This window comes from Scleropages formosus, chromosome 2 (assembly GCF_900964775.1).
Source record: "Scleropages formosus chromosome 2, fSclFor1.1, whole genome shotgun sequence".
In the NCBI taxonomy this organism is placed as follows: Eukaryota; Metazoa; Chordata; class Actinopteri; order Osteoglossiformes; family Osteoglossidae; genus Scleropages; species Scleropages formosus.
In genome coordinates this window covers 41,772,070-41,792,464 of record NC_041807.1, presented here as the reverse complement: position 1 = coordinate 41,792,464, position 20,395 = coordinate 41,772,070, and the positions used below count along the sequence as shown (strand labels likewise).

The following is a 20,395-nucleotide window of genomic DNA, read 5'->3' as shown; positions in this document are numbered from 1 at the left end:
GGGAGGAAACCGGAGCACTCGGAGGTGAACATGCAAACTCCACACAGACTGAGCTGAGCGGGGATCGAATCCACGCCCTCGCGCACCACGCAGGCGCTGTGAGACGCTGTGCCGCCCTGGACTTAAGTCTCACAGTTCCACGGCTTAGTTAGATAAAGAGTGAAAGGAACCGCCGACGTTGTTCCACCAACCCAGTTTGCGGACAGACAAAGCCTAAAGGACGGGGGGGTGGGGCTGCAGCTCGCGCCATGAACGTGTGGACGCGAGACGACCACGTGATTCTGGGACAAGCTCCGCACCTCCACGAACCTCACAGAGACTAAAGAGAGGTCCGACAAGTGTCTCGCGCTCTCGAACACGGCTCCAAACAAACTCTGGCCGAGTGACGCGTCGCTCCGCTTTTCCCGCCGGCGCTGCAGGGGGCGCTGCGCATCGCACGTTCACGTTCCGCCCACTTGTGACGTCACGGGTGTTGCGAAGGCCACTTCCGCCCTGCTCGTGCCGACCGCATGGTTCAGTTTTCGGAGTACGGCTGAGCACCGGCCCGGAGGAAGGGAAATATATTTAATAGTGTAAACGCCTTTCGTCGCTTTGGGAGACTCGTGCGGCTCGACGGAAACATTTGAGCGCGACGCCTTTTCCCGCCTTCCGGTAGGTATGTGACGAGGAAAGAAAAAAAAAAAATAAATAAATAAAGTTTAGTGAATTCTTTTATTTCAGTGGATGCAGAGAACTGTTCTAGAAACTCTCCCCCCTCCCTCCGCTGTACTGGAGCGGGGAGTCGAGGGTTCCGTCCATATGGACGTGCAGCAGTAGAACAAGACGCGCAGTGGGTGTGTCAGCAGCTCTAGTTAGGCGGGAGCGCGCCTGACATGGTGCCTCTGCTGTGTGTACAGCTGTGTGTGTGTTCTGTAGAGGGTGGGCGTCGTTTAGTTTCTTTATGCTTGACGTTGGCTGCCTTTTTTTTCCTTTTTTTTAAAGGTACTTTCCCGCGCTGGGCGGCCTCCGAGCCCCTAGGTGGCGCTATGCTGCCCGGGTTGCTCTTCTCCATGAGGAGCCTCGGGCTGTACGGAGTCTCCGGCGGCCCCTGGGTGCGTGGAGCGGGCCGTCGCGCCGTGGCTTCCGGCTCCCGCGCTAGGGGGAGGGGCGGGACGGAGGCGTACGACGAGGACAGGGACACGGAGGAGCGAGACCCCCCCGAGAAGCTGAAAGCCTTGTTGCAGTAAGGGATCTTGTACTTGTCTGAGTTAAGTGCAGCAGCCACGTGTTCATCCTACCGAGTGTGTGTTTGCAAGCAGGGAGGAGCTGCGCCGCCAGAAGGTCATCAGGTTCCACCGGGCGAGGAGGCAGATGACACCCCCTGGGCCGCCCTCGCGGAGGCTCACCTGGGATGCGATCCAGCAGATCCGGTACGGAGACATTTCCTCTTACCGTTAACAAAGATGGGAGCCCCTTCCACAGTCCCGGCAGGGAAACATTCATCACTGTCCCTCCCTCCCTGGCATATTTACTCCCGTGTTACTATATTCACAGGTGACTGTTATTGATTTCACAGTTGAAGAAAAATTCACAGATTTGTGGACTGGTGTGTTATTTTTTTCCCCCCCCAGACTTTCTTCTCCAAGGTGACACACAGCATCATGTACAGTTTACCCCTCCTAGAACTGCGTAGTTTGTCATTGCAGGGTCAGTAGACTGAGACTACTGCAGCAGGAGGTGGGATTCAGACCCCTGCCTTAGCTACACCACCTTTCAGAGCTCAGCGCACTCATTGTGCTCCACCTGCAGGTACCTGAAGCAGGAGTTTCCGGAGGAGTGGACGGTGGAACGCCTGGCCGAGGGCTTCTCCGTGAGCAGAGACGTCATCGGCCGGGTCCTAAGGAGCAAGTTTGTCCCCCCTGCAGAGAGACGGGAGCGGCAGGATGCCAGGGCTACGTCCACAGCAGGGCAGAGGGCCCCCCCCCCCGGCGCTGGGGTCAGGGGAGGGTCGTGTTGGACTGCTGGCTGGAGCCAAAGCGATGCTGGCCCCAGGCAATGGGGGTGCAGCTCTGACCCTGGTTGGGGGACTAGACAAGGTGGTTGCGGCATCTCGTTATCCCGTGGGGTTCAACTCTCGCAGGGCTGCTGCTGTACCCTACGAGCAGCGACCTCTTCCCCACAACCAGCCCTCCTCCCCAGAGCTGGAGAGCACAGCCATGGGCACCAAGGTGGTAGGGTGTAGAGAAACAGCAGAGGAGGAAGAGGATGAGGAACAGCGCTGGGATGGTACTGTGCTTTCGGACCTGCAGCTGGAGGAGCTGGCTGAGCAGCACAAAGCCCATCCTCGGCAGGACACTGTGGTCAGGAAAGGCCAGGAGGTTTTCGACCACGGTGGTAACTTCCTCTATCGAATATGATCCGTTTCCAGGTGAAAAGCAGCATCTTTACACACACGGAAAGGCGTCTCAGACGATCAGCGGCCTCTGTACCACATTCTGTCACAACTCAGCTTGGGGACTGCTCTAAACTCACACTCAATGGCTTCGACAAGAGGAAGGAGAAAAGTACCAATAAAGTTTATTTAAACTACAGGTATTGCCTTCCAATATACAAACAGAACTGTTAAGTAGTCATTTCAGTTTTGAATTTTACATCTGTTTAAAACAGCAAAACATGAGAAGTCAAACCACGTGTGGAGTTCCATCAGACCCAGCATCTCGTCTCCGGGACACCCGAATCCCCCCAGTTAGTCCACACTTAGTCAGCACCTCTTACACGTCTGCATAGATTTCATAGCTGTTGTGTTTTATAGTTCATGTCTCGTTACCAGCGTTGAGAAAAGTCGATTTTACACCAGCCAGACAGACCAAAGTAATGAAACAAAGGAGTGACGTAACTTCACAACCATATAAATGTTTGACCTTGGAGTATAAACTGAAAACTCACAAAAAAAAAAAAAAAAAAAAAACCCCACATGGGACAGAAGGTCAGCCACGTTCCTTCACTCTCACATGATTATATTAAAGTTCACAAAGAAGGATTAATGATACAGGCAGTTGAGACAACTCCACCTCACCCTCCGCTTGACAGGCTGGTTAGCGCAGAACTACACACCTAATTTATAAATAATGTTATACTGTACTGATGTTCAATGAACTTTACAAACCTCACACATTAAAAAATCCCTTTAAGGAACAAAATGTGTTTTAACATAAAAGTACCTTAAAAAGTCCATGCCAGTGTGGGGGTGCCATGCAGACTGTTAGAGCTTCACAGGGTCCTCCTCTGTCGACCATTAGTATCCCTGCACAGCTAACATCGTTACCCACAGTCCCTTGTGCTCACCCACTCAAATGGCAGAGTAAGACGGGGGCTCTTCTTGAACCATTTCCAAAACTTGTTAAAGGACAAGACCCAAATGATTGCCACAGCTGAACAGTCGGTCACTGCAAACTTACCACGTTTTAGGATATAGTGCAGCACGGCACAGTAGGAATTTCATTAAAAACAGTCGCATTTCTGGGGCCAGTGGTCAACTTCACACAGCCCAGCACAACTACAGTGATCATGTGACCCCAATCCCTCCTCCTCTACTGCATTATAATTAACATGATCATGTGATCACCCCCCTCCCAGCCAACCAGGGTCTACCGTAAGTCATGGGCATGCAGCACTGTCAGTGATAATGCACTTCATCTGCATTAAAACCGGTATTTAAGACCCTAAATAGACGGGTGCCTTGTAAAACAGGATTTAAGCATGATCTACGTATCTGGTGGGCTATTAATGTATTGCGTCTACTTTTCATATTGCTTTATACATGTGGACGTTGTCAACATTCATGTCCTCAGTTGAGCCCCGCACCTGCTAATAACCAAGTTAGTGTGGAGTGCTGAGATATTGAGAGCAGACAGGGAAAAACAAACCTTACTCACAAAAGAAAGTAAAAAATTTCGATCTCTAAAGGTAAACTACAAACCAAAAATGCAGGTCCACTCAAACACTTCCAGGACGGATTACCACAGATAACCTTAACCATCCTGTTTCAGGTCCTCAGACTGCTGCGGAGATCCTGTGGTTTTGCCTTATTGAATTCCGCAGCACATAGCGCTTCAGTCAAAGTCTCTCCAAGCGGCGCACGGCTCTGACCCAACGTCCCACCACGTCTCCATCTGCACTTCGGAGAGCCGTGTGTCGAGAGGGAAGGAGGTTCTCCAGGAAGACGGGAGCGAGCAGGCAGAAGGTTCTCACACCAAATCCTTGGACGTGCTGGATCGAGTGAGAGCTCATGTTCACCCCCACTGGTCAAGCCGCTACAGCACACCAGGGGCGGAGCTAAGAGGGAGCACAAGGGGGCGGGGCCAAGAGGCCAACAGAAGGAGCATGGGGGAGGTGGAACAAACCGACAGAAGGAGAGTCTGAAGGGGATCAGCAAACAGAGCAGCAGGGGGCTGTGGCCATGGAGATGAGGAGAACACGTTGACTCGTCTCTCCAGGGGCGACGGTGGCCTCCGACTTGCTGCTCTTACTCCAGGAGATCCTGCACATGGACAGATTATGACATCATTGTTAAGCAGACTTTCCCAAGCTAAGAATTTCAACCCGTTTATAGACGTGGCTGCTTTTTGAAGGAGCAGTGCAGGACAAGCGCGTGGGTTACCAACGGTTGACTTAGATTTTCCCGCTTATACACTTCATTGCAATTTTTTTAAAATTTAATTTCTAAAATGTCTTTCTGCAGTAGAGCAAACACAGTGTGTGTATAAATGTGTCATGCTGATGCAACCAGAGGTGTGGAACCACCTTAATTCAAGTCACTTCCATAGTGCTTATAGTTTGTTCCTGATTGTCAGTGATGAACATGGACGCGTGTTTTTATGTTGACTGTCCTACATGTTTGGGGGGCCAACGTTTGTGTATTGACCACCACCGTGATCAATGCTGATACCTCATCTGAGTCGTCGTGATAGTCATTCTTTGTGGGTGTGGCCACCTGGTTGTCCAACTCATCCGGAGCGTCAGTGCCCCCAGCCTCGGCGTGCTGCCGCAGGACTGAGTACCGGTGCACCAGGAACCTGCACAAATACAAAAGGACACAGTCAATATGACTGGATCCCTGCTGGGATGGGTACGCTACAGTCCATTTCGAGATGTCACACAGCACCTCGCCCACTACTGCTATTTACAGCACCCACAGCATTTGACAATAGTAAACCTTATTAACAGAACTGGAGCTCAAAGCTAAATGCTAAAAACAGCCCTCCCTCCCAGGAAGCATTTTGTGGTCTGGCCCCTCCCCCAGGAGAAGAGCACAACCAGAGTCACTGACCTCCCGCCACAGACGTACTTCTTGACGAAAAGCACTCCAGCGACAGCGCTGACTAGGAGGACGAGGACGACGGCCACCACGATGGTGGCTGAGCTCGAGGAGCTCGCCTTGGACAGCGCGAGACATCGCGATGAGATGGTGCAAACTTTATCATTACATAAATCCCAGGTAAATAATTCCATCATTAGAAAGATGATGCTGAAGAACTCACCAGCGGCTCCGGCTCCAGCAGATTACTGACGCACTTGGTGCTGAGGTCTATCACTTTCCGTTCCGGGACTATGCCGGACTCGCACTTATCTCCAGGAATTTTCCGGTAACTGGGGGCAGACGAGGGCGGATCCATCAGATTGAGAGAATAATCGATAGCGTTACAAAACATTCGTGGAAGTGCAGAAAGGAGTGGGACAGCACAGTACCCTGTCGTCTGCAGCTGCTCCTTTCGGCCGTGCAGGCAGAACTCCAGGATGTGGCCCTTCAGGTCCTGCTGCTCCATGCACTCCGAACTGTTCTCCTGCCGGTAGTAACCAAAATCGCTGCGGGAAGATGGACATCACAATGACAGCAGAACGCTACAAGTTTAAATTCCAACTGCCAACTATGTATGCGCGGAGAAACCTACCACAGGAAGTCGTCGAGGGTACAGAGGCAGGGTGTCGGCTGCTTGTCGATGACATAGTCGCGCCCATTCAGGCACACCGAGTCCTTGCGCAGCCGCAGGAACTCCTCTTTGTATCCCAGCATGCAGCCATTGTCCGGACTGCTGAGGTCATCAGAGTGCGCCAGCCACTGCACGTAGTCCTTTTCGTCACCTGAGGGGCAGGCGGATCACCGTTTGTGTCATTTTCCAGCTACTCATTTGCATAAACTGCTGCCTGATAAACTGCAGGAAGTCTCCGGTAAACAAGTGCACAATCAGAAGGAAGCTCCATGCTCACAGTCGCGGCTGAAGATCCGGCTAAAGTCGATGGTGATGGAGACCCAGTACTGGTTCAGCAGAGACTCCCGGTAGCCCCAGATGCTGAGGTTCATAGAGCGAGCCCCAGGTTCGGAGGCCAGACCCGTGAAGTAGATGGGGTCGCGTGTGAAGTTGTAGACATGCCAGCACTGTCCCTCATCTGTGGAGAACCTGCCAGAACACGGACATCCAGTTAGCTATAGCCCCATTACACGTTGCTCTGGCAAAAACTCTTCACCCAGAGATACGCATCACTCGCCAACGGGGGAGCACTCACTTGATCTGGTGGATAGGCTGGGAGAGAGTCTGTTCAACGGCCACCAGCAGGCCCCCAGAGTCCAGGATGGCGTAATGGTGGGGGCCCTCAAGGGCCCGCAGCCAGGAGTAGCCCCCATCATCCGACACGTACACGTCGGGAGACATCACTGAGATTCCATCGCCCACGCTCCCTGGGTGTACAGGAGGTCAGAGGTCAAACTGGAACAGCTGACCAATGGGCATGACACACTGCCATTGCATTGAATTTACTTAGCAAAGTGGCGGCAGATGGAGAATACATACAGTCTGATGGCACATGCAAATCAGACAGAACATCGAGCAGAGCGCAGGACAATCAGCAGAGCTCTGCCACACAGACACTCAAACCCAGCGAGCTGCCTCAGTTATAGCTTACTGACTGAACGGGCCTTAGCTGAGGAGCCAAAACACAGCATGACACTATCATCATAGTAAGATCACAAGAGACCTTCCAGAAACATGAGCCCAACACCATCCCCCCCCCACTCCCCTCACTGGTCATCATGGGTCCAGTGCAGCAGTGATGCTACCATGCAGGTGGGGCTACATTTTTGTTATTACTATACAATAGTCCATCCGCACATAACCCTGATATCGAAGAGCAGTCAGTCCAGTAACAAATATCCTTTTTTTTTTTTTTAAAAAAAAAATTGCTAAAGTGAGACAGTTGACAGTATAGTAGTCAGAGCGTCAGTAGCCTTTGGTAACAAGGGTTGCAGGTTCAAATCTCACCTAGTGCTGAAGCAACCTTAATCACACACACATTTTCTGAACCGCTTGTCCCATACGGGGTCGCGGGGAACCGGAGCCTACCCGGCAACACAGGGTGTAAGGCCAGAGGGGGAGGGGACACACCCAGGACGGGACGCCAGTCCGTCGCAAGGCACCGCAAGCGGGACTTAAACCCCAGACCCACTGGAGAGCAGGACCTGGTCCAACCCACTGCACCACCGCGCCCCCTCCGTAATCAAGGTACTTTAAATTGCTCTAGTAAAAAGTACCCAGCTATATGGGTAAATCACAGCATGTAGCCCAAGACTGCTTTGGAGAAAACCAACTAAAAAAAGCAAATGTAAAACAATGTTAAATTTTACTGCAGTAGATGAAGGGAATTACTTACAGAAAACTACCAATAACAAAATATAATGGAGATGTGGCACAGTGAACGCTTTACCATCCGACGTGGCCTTTATTTTGTCTTACTCAATGGGGAAAAAAGTAAAGAAGCTGTTACACTTGGAATAAGATTACAATCATGTGAGAATGGTTAGAAATCATATTATGCACTAGAATGAGCAGTCAATCGATCACATGACTGGACCCCCCCCCCCCTACTTAGCCTGCTTGTGTATTACTGTTAGTAGCACAGCAGTAGTTAAGGGAGGAGTTTGAATAAATGCAAATAAGGAACACATGGCCAGCTGGGAGTTTTTGGGATGACGTCATGTGTTTGGGTGTGACCCCATGTTGTTATAGAGGGTGCGAGCAGGAAGGGGGCGCTACCATGTGCCAGGATGAGTCCCACAGCATTGGGCTCGGTCAGTGGCAGCATGGGCACGTTGAGCTTCATGGCCATGCTGTAGGAGGCGTGGATATGGAGGCTGCACTGTGGGGGAAAAACAGGAAAGATGGTCATAGCTCTTCTTTCAGTCTTACACAAACAGCCAGCCAGCCACGTGAGACTCGTACCACATCCTTGTTCTTGGCAGTGGAGTCACACTGGCTGTTCCAGGGCTTCTGCAGCGGCCTCCACTCGCCCCCCTGGTCAAAGGTAACCACTGTCTGGACCGAGTTGTCTGAGAGATGGGGGGGGGGGGGAGAGAGGGGATTCAGGCAGTCAGTTCTGCTAGAACAACCCTCTCCATCTTCCTTCAGACTCCATTAAGCAGAGCATGGCGAGACTGGCGGTCTCCTTACCCTCGGCCAGCACACTGGTCATGTAGACACCGCGAAGCGAAGTCACATTGGTGAAGTCCGTGTAGCCCCCCGTGGTGGTGTACAGGTGGCGCTCCAGCGACTTGGAGTAGACCGTGCCGCGGTCGTCCGACACGTAGATGGTGCCGAACCCGGTGTCTGCGAACCCAAGACATACACGGCTCTAACACAAGCAGAGAGCGAGAGGGAGAGTGAAGCAGGAGCTGGATCTGCAGGGTCAGGGGTTGAAGCCCCAGAAGACAGACGGAATGCGGACTGACCTCCTGGCTCATCCACGTGCATGAAGACCATGTCGTCGTTCGCGGCCAGGATAGAGTAGAACTGCTCGTGTCCGACGGCTGGGAGCTGGGCCATGTTCCACATATCTCCCTGGTCCACTGAGACATGGATGACACGCGTGGTGCCCTGGGGGAAGAAAGACCACCCGTGGCAGCTACATACACCCATATGTATCTCTGCACAGTGCAGACAGACAGACAGACGCACCTCCGCAGTCATGATCGAGGCAAAGATGAATCGCCCCCCCAGGCCAAAAGAGAAGATCCTGGTGCCAATCGTTTTGATGGTTCTCCCGTAATCGGTCGTCTTCTTGAGCTCCAGCCGCCCACGGTCACCTGACGACAAACACAATGAAGATGAGACAACAACGTATCAGCAGAGGGTGGTGGAATCCATCAGCAGCTCATCATGGCAATCACAAGGAGGCGCACTCACTACAGGATCCATTCACGTTTGCCGTGAAGAACACGGTGTTGCCTGAGCCCCTGGAAAAAAAATCAATCACTCAATCAATCAACCGACCAGTCAATGACTGCAATTAACTGTCAGATTGATATGTGGAGTTACCAGACCAACCATTTCGCCTGGCACACCCTCTCGTGGATCTTCCTCCAATTTGCGGCAAAGTCCTCCGAGATCCACAGATCATTCTGAAACACACGGGACAGGAGATCGTCGGCTAGCAGAAGAGGCAGCTGGTGACCCAGGCAAGACTGCAGACTGACGGCGGGCTCTCACCTCGACGCTGATGACCAGCAACACGTTGGCATCCTGCGGGTTGTAGGCCATCTGCGCCAGTGGCTGGAAGGGCAGGTCCGAGTGCGAGAAGCTGTTGCCGAAGTCCACCGAGTGGAAGATGCGCGCTCGCTGCTTCCCTGACACGTCGCTCGTGAGGATCACCTGGGAGGGACAGCAGGTGGCACTGCTGTTAGAACTGGCCACAAAGATCCTGGGTTCCATCCTCTGAACTTGTCCCCAGAAGGTTATTGGTTGGAGCCCCCAGAACGCTCAGACGCAGAAAGACAGTTGTGTGCACACCAGATACAAAGCACAGCAGGATGCTGCCCCACCTTCCCAGAATTCTGTGGGCCGGTGGCGATGCCAAACTCAGTGAGGATGAAGGTGTTGTTGATGAGATGTGTCACATCCCTGAAGGACTTCCCATAGTTGTCACTGAGACGAGGGAGATGGCAACACATCAATTAAGACTGAAAACCTGGACAGGTGCATCTATCCACAGACAATTTCATTGGGGGGGGGGCAACTGTTGGCGCTCACCTTCGGTACAGCTTGGACTGGCCGAACTTCATCATGAAGAGCGGCACCTGAAATGTTGTCAGTGCCAGAACCACCTGTGTGCAAAGTGAGGGGTTAACAACAGTTCTAATCAACCCAGCCAGCCATTCTGCTGCCGTGTACAGTAATGCAGCCTGTACACGGGCTCCTCCTGTCATCAGCGGTCTAGTTTCTGAAGATACATGACCATTTTCAGCATCTCCGTTTAGCTTCCAAGTCCTGAAATACCGGTAATAAAAAGTGCCCAGGCAGAATGGGAGCGTGGGACCACCTTGATGCCAATGCACTTCTACGATGTTTACAGCTCCTGTCTGGTGTGCAGGAGTGTCTGATCAATAAGATGAGGAACATTGTAACATGGTGTTCATGGTATGAACTGGTCGACAATCAGAATAAGAGTTTGTAAAATGCCTTTTTTATTTTTACCCATTTTAATGTAGCTTAGACTTCAAAAAAAAAAAAAAAAAAAAAAAAAAAAAAAAAAAAACTATCAACAACTTTTTCCAGGAAATGTCTGTATTAAGATTATGATCCGAGTTTGTAACCTCAAACTCAATTTACAGTCACGGTTCAGTTTTGCCATTTTTCGCTGCCCGTGTTGAGGCCCAACTTCTGTACATAGCAGCAGAACTGCTTCTTGAACATGAAGGACTGAAGAGCTGCGCAAGATCAGAGGGTGAAGGTCTCTTAATGCTCCGGAGATTCCTGTCTCACAGTCGGTGGACAGACAGGGAGTGAGGGACCAGGCTGTACGATCACACATCTAGCCACCATCTGCATCCATGTTGTTGTTTCTCTCTCTCTCTCTCTCTCTCTCTCTCTCTGATGGACCCAGGTTACAATGGAGCAATAACGAATAACTAGCATTGTGGTCATCTATCACTGAAGGGACAATGAGCCCTCAGGAAGTCAAAACGAGCGAGTATGTGAAAGTGTGTGTGTGGGGGCAGGCACGCTAGGTCAGTTCCTCATGACTCCCAGCACCATCACATCAGCATTTATTAAGCCACATAACTGACAACGTGCTTCTACCAGTTCTGCGCAATGTTTCTTTCCTGTGCGGTCCGCAACACCCACCTTTGTTGTTTTTAAATATAACCCCCCCCGCAACACACACACACACACACACACACACACACACACCCTTCTGGAGCCTAGAAACACAGAGGGTTAAACAAGTAGAGCATGAGGCACCCTGCACCAGACCCAGAAAGCCATCTCCCTCACTCTCACTGCACTGGTCTAGTATACCTACAGTGTAGACAGACACAGAACAACCTCATCTGTCCCAGTGGAAACCAAACAATGAAAAACACACTGAGCCCATCTCATGTGCAGCTGTCACAGTGTTGCGCATCATTGTAATCTTGGGAGCGCAGAGGTACAGTACTCACCCCAGTGCCATCTCCTACCCAGGCCAGCGACACAGAACCACTCAGGGCATCGAACACGTACTGTGGGGAGAAAGGCAGAGGTCAGAGATCAGCAGAGCTGTGTTACAAGGTCAGCGTGTGAGCCTACCAGAGCAGACGCACGCACGCACGCACACACACCCCAACAAAAGGGTTTCAGGACAAAACCCCGCCAAGCTGGATGTGAAAACCAGCACTAGGCCATAATTTCAGATTTTTGTTTACCATGGTAAACTAATACAAGGCAGAATATGCAGACAATCCGCTATGCTGCGATGACACAAAATGAAGTAGTGTCACTGGACACTGCAGTAACTTTTCACAGAGTGGTACTTAAAGGAAAAGTTAACATTTGAGTGACCAATGAAAAATAAGGCAATAAAGTACAAAGGCAGCTGTGAGTGAACTGTATCAAGATATATCATATGGCAAATGAGGCAAGGAAAACAAAAAAAGGCCCCAGGGTTTAAATCCCTGCTCCTGCTGCAGTACCTCTGACCAAGGTTCTCATCCTGAATTGACAGTAATTTACCCTGATAGGTACATCACTGAACGGCTCAGTGTACAAACCTAACATTGTAAGTCACTTTGGAGAATATTGTCACGTAGTAGTTAACACCATTATCAATATCCTGGAAAGAGCTCTAGGCTGGAAGGCAGCCAATTGGTCCAACTAGTGGAGGTCCTGGTGGCACCTTGAGATAGGCGATTAAGGTTCTGACATTATACTTTTCCAAGATGAGGTACAAACAGTGGACATTGACTAGGGTTTTAAGCCTTCTGGATGAGACCGCATCGTGTAGGAAGCTTCCATCCAGAAGACTTAAAACCCCACTCAGCTGACACAGTCTGCGGAAGCCTATGCGTTTTGAACAGCAGCCATTGCTTATTAGGACAAAACTACACAACCCTATTTGCACATCAAGTGTCGGAGCAGAACGAACTGCAAACGGCGAAGATGAGCCCGTCTCCCTTTTTACAGAGCTCACTTTCATTTCATCTCCAGCAGCTTTAAGGGTTTGAATGATGCAAGCAACCGCAGGAGGGTGTCCTCAATGGCATTGTCTGAGCCAAGTGTGCAAAGGGTGAGTACTGTAGCCGACGGTAGAAACAGGGTCTCGCGCAGAGGAACGTCTCCGATTCCCATGTTCCAACAGGACACAAACAAGCAGGGTGTGTCCCCGCAGAAAGGCTGAAAAAACGTATTTCTGAAGTCGAATGTTATTCCTTCTTCCTGAGCTGCTTGTACGAATATGTAAAATAAAAGTAGAAATAGTCTTCACACATGTACGTGGGTGTTTAACAACGTGTAGAGAGCACACTAAAGTGTTGAATTCATTCTTGCCCAGCAGATCCCAAAGCCCCAGTGTCAGCTCCGTATTTACAACTCCACCCCCTGCTGCTTGATACTTCACCCGAGCTGATGGGCAACTCAGATCGCTGCATGACTGTTTCCTCCACAATCCCAAACCTAAAGCGCTCCAGTGCCTCACACAAGCAACAGGAAGCGCGGTAAACAGTTCCCTTGCAGCGCTACGATCCAAGAAAAGCACGGCAGCCCTTCTTGCACACGTCACCCGGGCTCTGCATTTTTTTTTTCCCCCCTCTCTCTTCTTTTTCCTTTTCACACCACTGCTGCCAGGAGAGAGGGGGCCAACACCCCAGGCAACACCGATCATGAGTTTGAGTTGGACGGAAAACATGTTTTCATATTCATGTTCCACACGTACTTTTGTGTAGTAGAACATGCCGTGTTGGACTCCACCCCAAGCAGGAGGGTGCAGAAGCGGTTCACCATCGCCTCGTTCCACACGCTTCTTTAAAAGGAAGTCCCGCGAATGCAGGGAAAACACACAAACTGAGCCAGGTTCCCACCCTGAGTCCAGCAGCTGTGAGGCACCAGCGCTACCTGCTGAGCTGCTCCTCGTACCCCTAAAACACAGTAATACACGGAGAAACAAACGCGTACAAGAGGGAAAACTTCGGGAAGCGCAGCAGCTGACATGCTGAGAACAGCAGCACACTTTTCACCGCATTGAAGTGATGTTTCGGTGTTGCAGCAAAGACGCTCGTTGCTCCTCTGCAGCACAATCCCAATGAAGGGGGAACGAGAATTCAGCAGAGCATCAGCAGGAAATTAGGGCTCTATCAGCTTCTCCTGGTAAAGGCAAACGCCGTCGCAAGGCGTCTCAGACAAACTCTGCGGCTGACGAGCTCAAGCGCAGCGACAATGTTGAGAGCGGGAGGGATGCGGTCCAGAGGTGTTTGAGAGCTACTGCAACACCACAGAGCTGAACAAGAGGCAGTTGAGCACGAGCGCTGAAGAGCCCACACTTGACACCCAGAGGCCACCACTTACCCCTCCGAGGGCCCAGTTATTGTACCTTGGAGGAGGCTACTTGACCTCAGCGGTGTCAATGACCACACGTTTGGAACAATACACCGTTAACTCAGAGCCCACAATATTCAAAGAGTACTGAGGGGGGAAGAGATGCATGACACCAGAGCTCCACCAGCAACAGGCCAATGAGGAGTGGAGGTTCTGATAACGACTGAATATTCTGCTATCATGTGGTCTGTTCGCAAGTTGGGGAGGGTTAAAGAAACTACAGAAAAAAGATGGACTGATAGCAGCTGAACACTCCAATATCATGCTGTTCAAAGGTTCAAAAGAGAAAGAAAGATGGACAGACAACTGAATATTCCGCCACCATGTGGTGTAGCTGCAGGTTTGAGGAGAGGTCTTATTTTAAAAAACACTCCTCCCTACACACAAATGTAACTAAGTCCTGCAAGCAGGTCGGAAACAGATCTAATGACACGGCACCATTTACCCGCACAGGAAACAATGTCTCACCGCACTCTGCTCTCTATGCAGCCGTAGCTCAACAACCGCAATTAGATTCTGTTCGCGTCAAGTGCAGTGGAACACGGTCATGGGCTCAATGCAAGTGACCCCACAACCAGGTGGAGTCAGTTAATCTCCTACAGGAGGGTCAGGGCAGGGCTGTTTTAAAAAAAAAAGAAAAAAAAAAAAAAAAAAAAAAACAGATGAGAAGCTGAACAAACTAACCTGAGATGTTCATGTTGGACATGACAGAAAAGCAACGGGGGGGGGGAAAAGACGATAAGGTAAGAACTATTCGGTACCACAGTATCACGACAGCCTTCAGCGAGCAGCAATCGCATGGTGCCCCTCTCCCGCACCGTACAGTCATCTCTGACCCACATCCTTGGACACACACACACACACACACACACACACGGGGCGAGCGAGTCATCCCCCCGGGCCAAGGTGCCGTCTTCCATTCCCACGGCTCAAACGTGGGCTGCACTCAGTATCTACTCGGGTTTCACACAGACGGTCTAAGTGTGACGTACTCGGCGCGAACAACGCGATAGGGTTCCACAAGCGTCAGCAGGTCCACACGCCGAAGCCAGGTGTGAAAACACGCACCACACGCCTGCAGAAGCTCCCCCGGTCGCTCGGCCAGGTCGGAGGCACTCGTTCGCACGCAGCTCTCCGAAGATCTCGTCACCACATCGCGAGAGGTTTTCGCGCACCTTGAGGCACACGTTAGCCATCACGCAGACAGGACCTGGTCACCTCAGCCAAATGAAACCGAGCTGTGCCGGAACGTTCTCTTCGGAGAAGAGGGCTTCCCTCCGGAACGCTGCTCCCCGGAAGCCATTTGCGCTCAGTCCGTTCCCGACCGAGGAGTCGGAGCCACAACCTGTATTTACCCTCCGGGCCAAGTAAAGACGATAGAGAGAGGAAGAAGCAGTGTGTGTGTGTGGGGGGATTACCGATTCAACTCACTTCCACAGTGTTTACAACTCCTGTCTAGTGTTGCAGATAGATCAAGTAGTGCCTGTATTATGAACTTCTGACCACAATTTATGGACATAGCAAGTTATATTGTTTTACTTTTTCCTTTTATGTGCATTTTATTTGCAGCATTAATCTCCTTACGAGGATTTACACATTCATACAGACGGGTAATTTTTGCGTAGGGAAGTTTCCGTCTCAGCTGCGTTTGGAGCCGAGGAGCCACGTTCTCCGCCGCGCGATCTCTCCTCGCGCGACGTCGCAGCCCGTCCCACGACAAGGAGCCGCTCTTCGGAGGTCATCGCGGGGACCTTCTAAAGATCGACTGTCCGCATGCACTTGGATCTAGTGACCTACACAGCCGGTATCCAAGCAGCAAGGGCACGTTTACAGTCTGTCTCTCTGTCTCTCTCTCTCTCACACACACACACACACACACACACACGTGCGTGTTGGATCACACGGACACCGTACAACCAGTTTGGGACGAGGGACGATGCGATGGAGCTCCTGTGAGGACCTGGTTAGGTCAGCATGTAAAATCCATGCCATGCATCATGGCACTGAAGGAGTGTGCGCTCGTTGTGGGAACACACACACCCAGTGCACATCATGGCCTGGGTGTGTTACTGATAATAAGATCGAGATAAAAGGACCTGCAGAACTTTGGCCACTTGGCCCCACATGATCATGGGTCAATAGAAAATGAGGTGTGAAGAACAACGGAGTCCTTTCCCAGCGGTCTGTGCGTGTGTCTCGTGCCTCCTTGGAGGGAGGAAAATCTCGTGGACCTGAGCTGTTGGACAGAAGTGCTGGGTTCTGAGTCTCTTACACACTCCTCTCTCTGATACACACACACACACACAAGTACTGTAAATAATAGGAGAGCGCCCGACACCCCTCGCCGCCCCGGTACCACGTGACTCACGCTGTGCGTGTTGTTGGCGAGCGCGGCCTCGAACCCCCGCAGTCCCGCGCACTGCTCTCCGTCCCGCTCGGCGCTCCTCCTCCGGCGGCGGACGCGGTGCTCGTCGTGCACGGCGGACGGCGCGCCGCGGACGCGCTGCAGCCGCTCCACCGGCCGCTGCACCAGCCGCCAGGTCCGCACCGCGCCACCGCCGCCGCCGCCGCCGCCGCCTCGCTCCTCCGCGGCGAAGTCCTCGAGATTCCCGCCCAGCGCCAGCAGCAGCAGCGGCGGCGCGAGCAGCGCGAACAGGCAGCGCCTCAGCCTCAGCGCAGAGCTCATCTTTTCTTCAGCTTCAGCTTCGCAGCCGCAGCGTAGCCTAGGCGCCCATATAGGAAGCGCTGAGGCTGAGCTGCGCGTCCGGCTTGGCCCGAAGCCACACAGGCCCGCTTCGTCACAGCCGAAAGCCGCGGACGACCGCAGAGCTCAGCTCCCTCCCACTAACGGCGATGCGGGATAACAGCCCGGGCAGCGTCTTCTTCCGCCGAGCACCGCTTATTGTGTTTGCGGGAAACCCCGCCCACCAACCCAGATCGAGCGCCGATTGGCTACTTCTCAACACGTTTTTTCATCGATTTTTCTGATTGGTGTTCGTCGTCGCTCGGTAACATCAGGGACACTGTTTTTGTTCCCCGGGATCATGCTGAGAATCAAGTTTGGTTGAATGTATCGCATTACATTGATTTATTATGACAAATGGCGCACTGGGAATTTACTTGCTTCCAAGCGCTGCATGTCGATGTGCAGTTGTTCTCAAGCCTGCTTCTCTTAGCGCGAAGAAATGAAGATGAGACATTCGGAAATGCGAAAATGAATGTGTCCAACATATGTCATGACGTCATCAGGGATGCTTTTACATGACATGTATCAAACCTATTTTAAAAGTTTAAGTTCGGGTTTTTTTTAGCTATTTTTAACCTTTTAGAAGCTATCATAAGGAATCGCCCTTGAAATGAGCTCTGCAGAGAATGGAAATGTTGCACTTTTGCATAACCAGATAAATAATCTGGTAAAAGTGAAGGTACAACAGAAGGGTCCTCAACTCCAACCGGAAGGTTACCGGTGTGTGTCCTCGAACAGGCCCCTAGCATGTATTGTTGTGTTCTCTGCTCACATTTAACACAGCAGCATCCACGGTCTTCAGGGTTTGAAATGTGGAAAGTTGTGGGGGTGGGTTTCAAGGCTGGGGAAGAGTGTGTGTGTGTGTGTGTGTGTGTGTGTGTGTGTGTGTGTGTGTGTGTGTGTGTGTGTGTCTGTGCGCACGCACACAACGTGTCGCTTCATTCATTTCCACATTTCACTGCAGCTGAGATGTGTGAGGACCCCCCACCTCGGAGAGTGTGACCGCTGCAGTCCAAACGCACGACACCTGCTCTTGCTCAGCGCTGTCTTTCCGCATCCCCGATGAAACATAACGGGTACGAAAGAGTGCCACTTGTTTGCATGTCTGGAAGGGCTCAGTTCTGCACTTTGCCTTCTTTTGGACTCTTGATCGAGAACTTAGGACAGAAAGAGGCCCGCAGGCCCAACCAGATCATTTCCACACCGATGTGAACAAGACCTGTATTGCGCAATCATGGCTCCGGTTGCCATGGCGAGGGGTCCAGCCAGACCGCTGGGGCTCTGGGCCTTCCTGTGATTTCGGTCCGAGACTCCCGGCCTGTCCTTTCGGCTTATTCTTCTTGCCAAGGTCCATCAGAGCGCATTTACACTGTTGAGCCAGTGGGCGTCACGAAGGTTTACACCCCCAGTCCATCAGGGGCCTCAATCCCCCCCGCCCCTTATGTGACTCCAGTGTGGCGGAACTTCCAGCTCTTACATCAGATGAAACATATGTCATACATGCATAATGCATGTCTGTGGAGGGTACACACTGAATACCGGGTGATTTCGAGTTCTGGAAGTGCACGACAATCTGAGCATCCCTGATGACTCATACCGCACAGTCATCACTGCAGAGTCCTGATGGGGAATGGAGTGATTTATTAGCGTTGGACTGCACAAAATGTTTTGTGCCGAAGTTCCCGTTAGAGAAACCGCTGGCTCGACATAACATTTTTAACATGCCTTTTTGTCCGAGTCGCGGCGCTGCAGCGTTGAGACTAAAAACGCACTTTTGTTCGGCTCTCGACGTCGCGTCCTTGTTTTCAGTGTGGATTCGTTTGTGCTGATTTCAGAAGCCGCACGTCACCAAGTTCGTTGCCACTTAAATTTCCCATGTATTAATGTAGCGCTCTGTGATAATTTTGCTGAATGCGGTACAACAATGAAAGGGTATGAACAGGGTGTGGGGGGCAGCTGGAAGCACAGTAGTTAGAACTGCTGCCTTTGCACCCAAAGGTCACAGGTTTGATTCCCACTTCCAGCCATAGGACCCCTCGCTAAGGTACCTACCCTGAATTGCCCCAGTAGAATTACCCAGCTGTATAACGGGGTAAATAATAGTAAGGAGCTTAACATTGTAAGTCACCTTGGAGAAAAGTGTCAGATAAATAAATATAGTCTGCTAAATAAATAAATGTAAATTAATTTAAAAAAAAAAAAACAGGTGGTACAGTAAGTAGCGCTGCTGTCTCACAGCGCCTAGGTGGTGCGAGAGGACGTGGCTTCGATCCCCGCTCAGTTTGTGGAGTTTGCATGTTCTCCCCGTGTCTGCATGGGTTTCCTCCAGGTGCTCTGGTTTCCTCCCACAGTCCAAAGACGCGCTGTTCAGGTTCCCCCATAGTGTGTGAGTGACCCAGTGTGTTCCACTGATGTATGGATGAGTGACCCATTGTAAGTAGTGTATCTAGCAGTGTAAGTTGCTGCAGTGAATAAGGTGTGTGGGCTGATGACACTACATAGTATCCATTGTAAGTCGCTTTGGAGAAAAGTGTCTGCTAAATAAATGTAAAAAAAAATGAATGTACTCTAAATAAATGTATTGTGAAATATTACAGTGCAGTGGACTGAAGAGGCAGCGGCGCACACGGCTCGCGAATGGGAGGGAGCGTCTGCCTGGGATTATGAGGTCGCAGGAACACCGGGCTCCGAGTCTCCCGAGTCCCGTTAATCCCGCTAAGTGTGTGTCGTGTGTGTATCTGTTCAGGCCTGCCGTTAACACGCATCCCCGGGTTACGCCAGATCTGCAGCAGCTCGGAACAGCTACGGCGCGGTGTCACCGCGGTACGGACGCCACGCCAGCTCTCGCATCGGGGAACTTTGGATAACGGCTACATCTCAGCGACTGAACGCACACTGTGCCTTGTTGGTTCAAATCCCATCAAGGTCCCTGCTCTAGCACCATGTACTTCAGTCATTTTTTTATTGTTAGAAGCTTAGTTAGCAGAACCCAGGCTCGAATCCCACCTCCTGCTGTAGTAGCCTGATGAGGGAACTTACTCGGAATAAATTAATTAAAGATTACCCACACACACACACACACACACACACTGCCTGAAGCCGCTTGTCCCGAGCGGAGTCACAGTGAACTGGAGCCTAACCCAGCAACACAGAGCGCAGGGCGGGGGGGGAAGGGGATACACCCAGGACGGGACACCGGTCCGCCGGAGGGCACCCCAAACTCGAACCCCAGACAGCAGAACCCGGCCAAACCCGCTGCGCCGCTGCGCCGCCGCGCCCCCCCGCAAGTGAAAGATTACCCTGCTGTTTAAATGGTTAAATCAGTGTAAGCAACTTAGTGTAGAAAAGTCATACTGTAACTCACCTTGAAGAAAAGTTCATAATGACAATAATAACAACACGATAATGATAAAAACGCTTTGTCTATATCCTGTACAGAGCTGGGGGTGGGAACGCTCTGGTGACCCCTGGAGATGGACACGGTCCAGGTTCCAGCTGCACCTGGTGACACTTTCGTGAGCCAAACTATAAACTATAAAACTCATTGATGCCTTTTCCGGGTATCTCTATAACTACAAAGTGGCATTTATTGATGTTGTAGGACGGGAGCTGTATTAATTGTATTAATTAGGATTAGCGTGTGGAACCGGTGCTGTTTGGATCAGACCGGTGGAACCTGGACAATGTAATCTTGTGTGGACAGATGGAGCGCTGTGGGGGGGCAGATAAAAGGTAAAATGCTGTTGTTTGCGGAGCGTCATGGAAACATGACATG

General features: G+C 51.4%; 2 protein-coding genes across 2 annotated transcripts; one reads left to right on the top strand and one right to left on the bottom strand.

Moving 5' to 3' along the window:
* Positions 1 to 109: 109 nt before the first annotated feature.
* Positions 110 to 2,541, top strand: ngrn (neugrin, neurite outgrowth associated). Its single transcript, XM_018733885.2, is given in 5 exon segments — positions 110 to 651; positions 982 to 1,222; positions 1,299 to 1,409; positions 1,789 to 2,107; positions 2,109 to 2,541. Coding segments are annotated over 4 exon segments (915 nt in total). The 5' UTR covers positions 110 to 651; positions 982 to 1,025; the 3' UTR covers positions 2,397 to 2,541.
* Positions 2,456 to 16,868, bottom strand: LOC108923278 (sortilin-like). Its single transcript, XM_018733942.2, has 20 exons — positions 16,243 to 16,868; positions 11,468 to 11,527; positions 10,056 to 10,129; positions 9,848 to 9,950; positions 9,516 to 9,677; positions 9,354 to 9,427; positions 9,213 to 9,262; positions 8,985 to 9,112; positions 8,759 to 8,903; positions 8,481 to 8,636; positions 8,253 to 8,359; positions 8,067 to 8,169; positions 6,544 to 6,715; positions 6,247 to 6,437; positions 5,931 to 6,120; positions 5,728 to 5,844; positions 5,520 to 5,628; positions 5,309 to 5,415; positions 4,928 to 5,054; positions 2,456 to 4,519 (listed from the first exon to the last, which is right to left on the bottom strand). The coding sequence occupies exons 1-20, from the start codon at positions 16,558 to 16,560 to the stop codon at positions 4,505 to 4,507; spliced, it is 2,508 nt and encodes an 835-aa protein (XP_018589458.2). The 5' UTR covers positions 16,561 to 16,868; the 3' UTR covers positions 2,456 to 4,504.
* Between the last annotated feature and the right edge of the window lie 3,527 nt (positions 16,869 to 20,395).

What these genes read in the sequence shown, in the direction of transcription:
- LOC108923278 (XM_018733942.2), bottom strand. Translation starts at nt 16,560, where the DNA reads ATGAGCTCTGCGCTGAGGCTGAGGCGCTGCCTGTTCGCGCTGCTCGCG. An exon ending in AGGGTGTGCCAGGCGAAATG is followed by an intron (nt 9,263 to 9,353) that starts GTTGGTCTGGTA and finishes TTTTTTTTCCAG; the next exon opens with GGGCTCAGGCAACACCGTGT. An exon ending in ACCCTCGACGACTTCCTGTG is followed by an intron (nt 5,845 to 5,930) that starts GTAGGTTTCTCC and finishes ATCTTCCCGCAG; the next exon opens with CGATTTTGGTTACTACCGGC.